Source organism: Camelina sativa, chromosome 7, assembly GCF_000633955.1.
Source record: "Camelina sativa cultivar DH55 chromosome 7, Cs, whole genome shotgun sequence".
Lineage (NCBI taxonomy): Eukaryota > Viridiplantae > Streptophyta > Magnoliopsida > Brassicales > Brassicaceae > Camelina > Camelina sativa.
In genome coordinates, this window is record NC_025691.1 from 32,076,733 (window position 1) to 32,081,619 (window position 4,887).

At 32.5% G+C, this 4,887-nt stretch overlaps 1 protein-coding gene across 1 annotated transcript in view; it reads right to left on the minus strand.

The window, feature by feature from the left end:
- LOC104703792 (uncharacterized GPI-anchored protein At1g61900-like) overlaps window positions 3,122-4,887 on the minus strand; it is a 4,045-nt gene continuing 2,279 nt past the window's right edge. Inside the window, exons 4-9 of the mRNA XM_010419865.1 lie at window positions 4,482-4,842; window positions 4,154-4,399; window positions 4,018-4,029; window positions 3,767-3,910; window positions 3,629-3,673; window positions 3,122-3,528 (exon numbers count right to left, since the gene is read on the minus strand). Of these exons, the coding sequence (XP_010418167.1) occupies window positions 3,461-3,528; window positions 3,629-3,673; window positions 3,767-3,910; window positions 4,018-4,029; window positions 4,154-4,399; window positions 4,482-4,842 (876 nt within the window). The 3' untranslated portion in view covers window positions 3,122-3,460. The remainder of the gene's footprint in view (window positions 3,529-3,628; window positions 3,674-3,766; window positions 3,911-4,017; window positions 4,030-4,153; window positions 4,400-4,481; window positions 4,843-4,887) is intronic.

Consider the following 4,887-nt stretch of genomic DNA (forward strand, 5'->3'; position numbering starts at 1 on the left):
TCTTTGTAGATCCATAAAACTCTTTATATGATCAGCTTAAGTCTGATTAGCCAAAACAAGTACATCTAAAAATTAATTTTTTAAAAAAAGAATGAAAAAGTATATTTTTTTTCTTCATGATCATTGTCGATCATCATCATGGTCCATTTCTAATATGTATGACTTTGGTATTTATCTTTGTTGCATTAGTTCGGCATTTATATGAACTATATTAGTGTTTTTTGTCAGGATCTCTCTCAATTTTAATGGACCACAATACTAAGATTCGTGTATCATATCAACCACAATGTTAAGATTCTTCTATCATATCAACGTTCAATGTAGTTAAAGCATATCCAACGGTATCTTATGAGTATTACACTAATATTTTTTTAATATAATTTGGTTATTTATAAAATTTTAAGTATAAATAAAATTTAGCCAATCATATTAGGACAAATGCACTTTTTATACATGTATTTCAATACAATACATATTTCAACCCGAACTTTTGGGAAGGTCAAATTTTATACAATCTATTATGTGAAGACTAACATTGATCTATATATGTTAGTCAACCATTAATTTTCGATGACTAAACTGCCATAAGATGGATGACATGACACATGACTGATTCAATATGATGCCTTTTTGGAACCAAAACAACGTCGTTTTGAATATGAAATAAATAATTTTAAAACTTAATTTTAAACAAAAGAGAATAAATAACTAAATAGTTTTATTTATCTCCAACCTCATTGTGATCCATTTCCAATGTATGAAACTTTTTGTATTTACCTTTGTTGCATTAGTACGACATTTATATGAACTATATTAGTATTCTTTGTCGGATATCTCTCTATAGTACTACTGGACTTCAAATTTTTAATTAATCGATCATATAGAAACTGTAAACTTATGTGTAATTGTAAATAAATTAATGTTTTTTTTTGTTTTTTTGCATCGATAATAAAAGTACTTAGTCTTTGATTCGTCAAATAATTTTCCGAACAAACAACATAATAAATTATGTATCGTTATTGAAAACCAAAAAAATATCATTGTGAACGGGTGTGTCCATTCTTTTCCTAGATTGAAAAATTGATATATATTATGATATTTGATGAGTTTGGACTTTTGGACGCATCGACACTCTCCAATTACATTAGAATCTAGATATTTTATTGTGTTTGATGCATAAATGAAAGATCAAAGACGAGAAGTTAATTCTATTAGTATCTGACATGCCACATGGGGGACTTTTATACTCTCACATTATATATATTAACCGTCTTTCTTAATCAAATACTAATTAAATTCTTATTACTACTAAAGTTGCATATTATCCAAATACATCACGATGATATCACATAGTTAACAACTTAACATCACTTTGTCTCTATAAAGGAATTAAGAAAGCATAAATTTTAGATAAGATTAACTTTATCTTACCAAAGAGTCTAGTGACTCTAGTCAAACTTTGTCCAGTTAAAGGAATAGATATAGAATTTGCTAATGAGTTGTCACTACAAGTAAAACAATGATTAAACCATAATTTCAATTATTAATCATCAGATTTAAATCAGAATCTTGGATTCGTCAGCGTTATAAATTTATAGTGAATGCATCAACCATATACTATCATTTTTTCCATAGATAAACCAGAACATTATGATTGTAGGTTGCTATATTTAGTAGCCTACGTTGTTATAAATGCATACATATGCGGACTTGGAATTATGTAAGTTGTATTCATTTCTATTCATGTGAGACCAAGAACTCGAGAATCTCGTGGCGTTGTTGTGTCCACGTTGTATTGAATAAGAATGAATATGGATAAGTTTCCGAGTAGAAAAGTGGAACTTTTTATCGTCTATAAAATAAGTAATTGAGTTGTTTTATTGCACAATTGTGGATAAGCTAAGTCTCGAGTAGAAAATTGGAACTTTGTATCGTTTTGTAAGAAGTGGTTGAGGTTTTTCTTTTTGCCACCTCACCAGGCTTATATTAGTATAATCCAAGTGTCAAAACATAGGAAAAAAACAATAAACCCATTAGTACAATTTCGTAAAGATAAGAATTTGTATTTGTTTTGATGAGATTTTTCATAATATTTAAGAAAAGTAAATTTCATTTTAAAATGATTTACTCAAGCCCACTTATCCTCTAATGAATGAATCTAACCAATAAAAAACACGACTAAAAACACTGTCAAAATTCAAAAACAAACTTAAAAAAAAAACATGACTTAACCAATAGATTTGATTGTGATAAAAAAAAACCCCAATAATTTGCATGCCAAGAATATCAAAGACAAAAAGAGGCCCACATAGCCCCATATTTACTCCAGAGTCTAGACTAAGGCATCCAATTATGGGCTTTTTGACCAATGCCACTATATACATATTTTTGCTATTCTATTTAATGAGAAATACGCCAATGGTTAAAAGTTAAAAAACTTTAAAGTCTTGGCTATGGAGTATGGACGACAACAAATCATATATAAACTATTATCCCTAGCACAAGTGAGTCCATAATTTACCCAAAGTAAAAACCAAAAACAATGTGATTGAAAGCTTTTTCGTACACGATCTAGTCGATGACTAGTATAAAGTATTGGGCCTATCCAAAATTTGTATGATTACTGGCATGCTTATCTTTTCAAACATAAAGTATTCACATTGAGAGTTGGTACCACCGTGTCGTAATGGATGTAACATTCATCACCGTCCCGAAACTAACGGTATGTGCATCGATGGGATTGTCCGGTTGTGAATTATGGTGGTTTCCCAGGCACTAGGATGAGTGGTTGGTGGTTAGCAAAAGATTCGATGTGAGATCTGAACCGTTTAATCAAGGAGTACAAATGTTTTTGGGTCCATATTTGTTAAACTATCATCAACCATCTTTCTTAAACTATTCACCGTACGTCCGTACCCATTGAATTTACACAAAACAATTGAATTGTGTGGGTCTTAAAAGAGATGCTAAGAAACATGAATGGTCTTACTCGTACGAGTGAGATTATTTATGTATATCATTGCCGAGAAGACTACCACTATACATATTATCGAATTCAATCATCTTAGGCCAGGCTTTTATATGCACCATTTAAAGTCGACTTTTTCACAAAATTACTGCATAGACAAATTCTCAGAACAATGAATTTAGTAAACAAATTATTCAAGTCTATAATTAAATAAAAATTACAATGTAGAGAAAATAATAAATATATAATAAAGCTTACGATAAACCCCTACACGACCTTTCTCTTTACATTAAAAAGGTTTTTCAAGAATCATGAATCAATAAAAAGATGGGATAAAAACTTCCGAAACTTATACCTCAACAACCCAAACACTTGAACCGATCATGTCAACATACGACTTCCGCAGTGACTGTACCGGTTTGGTCTACAAAAGAACAGCTATTGACTAGTGAACCGGTCTGATATAGGACTCGATCCGGTTTGGTTCTGGTACTATGACAGAAACATCACAAGAACCATTACAGAGATCACCAAACGTTTCACTCCCTCATCATAGAGACCTGAGAGATAAAAAAAGAAGAGAATACACAACTCAGATTACTCGAAAGAACCGACAAAGTTCTTCTCTTTATGCAGTATGTAAGATGGAAAAAAACTTACGGGGTTGCGAGGATGCAGCAGCAGGAAGAGCCGGGATTCTGACAGCTGTAAAAGAACCAAACAACATTGCATGCAAGCTTAGAACAAAAAGAGAGCAAAATGTCAGAAATCAAGAAGCTGAATATGGTAACTACGCACGCTTTTTACAGGTAGAGGCTGTGGATTGAGAAGATGAAGGCCACGGAGCAGGAATGTTGTCATTAAGGTCACATGTAAAGCTTATTCCAGTATCTTGATCATATATCGCATCAGATGGTAAGCTTGGTAACAAACAACCAGATTCTTTATACCAAAAAAAGAACAAAAATATTCAAGTTAAAAAAAAAATGGTTTTTAGGTTTGTTGAGATGATGAATAAGTAAATAAAAATCCAAGAAATAAATTCACACCTTGGTTTCCAACTGTTTGTATCCAACCACAATGCATCATCAAGCACGTTAAGATAAACAAACGGGTTAAAGATGTATTATGAACTTTAAGGAGTGTAAAAAAAAAAGAGAGAAGCTGCGGGAATAAAGTAAAAACCTTGAAGAGAGAAGTCCTTGAGACTGATATGACAAACGCTGAATATATTTTTAGTTATGTTAAGCTTCTGTAGTTTAGTACCGAGGCTGGTTGCACAATCTAAAGCTTGCAAATTGGTCATAAGTGTTTGCTTTTGCAAGTGAGACACATAACTCTCCATTGCATGGCAACAACCCGTTTGATTACTCAACTCGTTACTGCAGTTACCGCCAATATGCCTCATGTGAGGAAAGACAAGTGGACAAACTGAAACCAAATATACACAACAATGTGAAAATGTTCACCCACAATCAAAAAATTAAAAAGTAAAATTCAAATTGCTTTTTACCTTTATTGATTTTGCAGTTTGCTAATCCTCTGAGAGTTTCCTTAGTCCGAGAAGGGTCAATTTTAGTAGCGAGCCAGCGGTGTACTATGCTCTTGCAGTCATTGATCCTATCTGAGTTATCGGTTAAAGGTTCAGATGCTTTAAGAGATATATTCGTAGCAGCATCGAGTATCGCATTTTGGCAAACCTCTTCACAACATTCCTTCACAGGATCGATTTTTTCACAAGCCAAAAGAAGTTTTGCTGTATCTACCGTGCTTTCAAACTCATCAACACTGATTACAGGGCACGAAGAAGAGGTGAGATTCGACGAGTGAACAGAACAGATCTTATTAAGCTGACTTGAACCGCCTTTGCCCACCAAGATTTGCTCTAAATCAGATATACAGTACTTAGACTGGGTTCT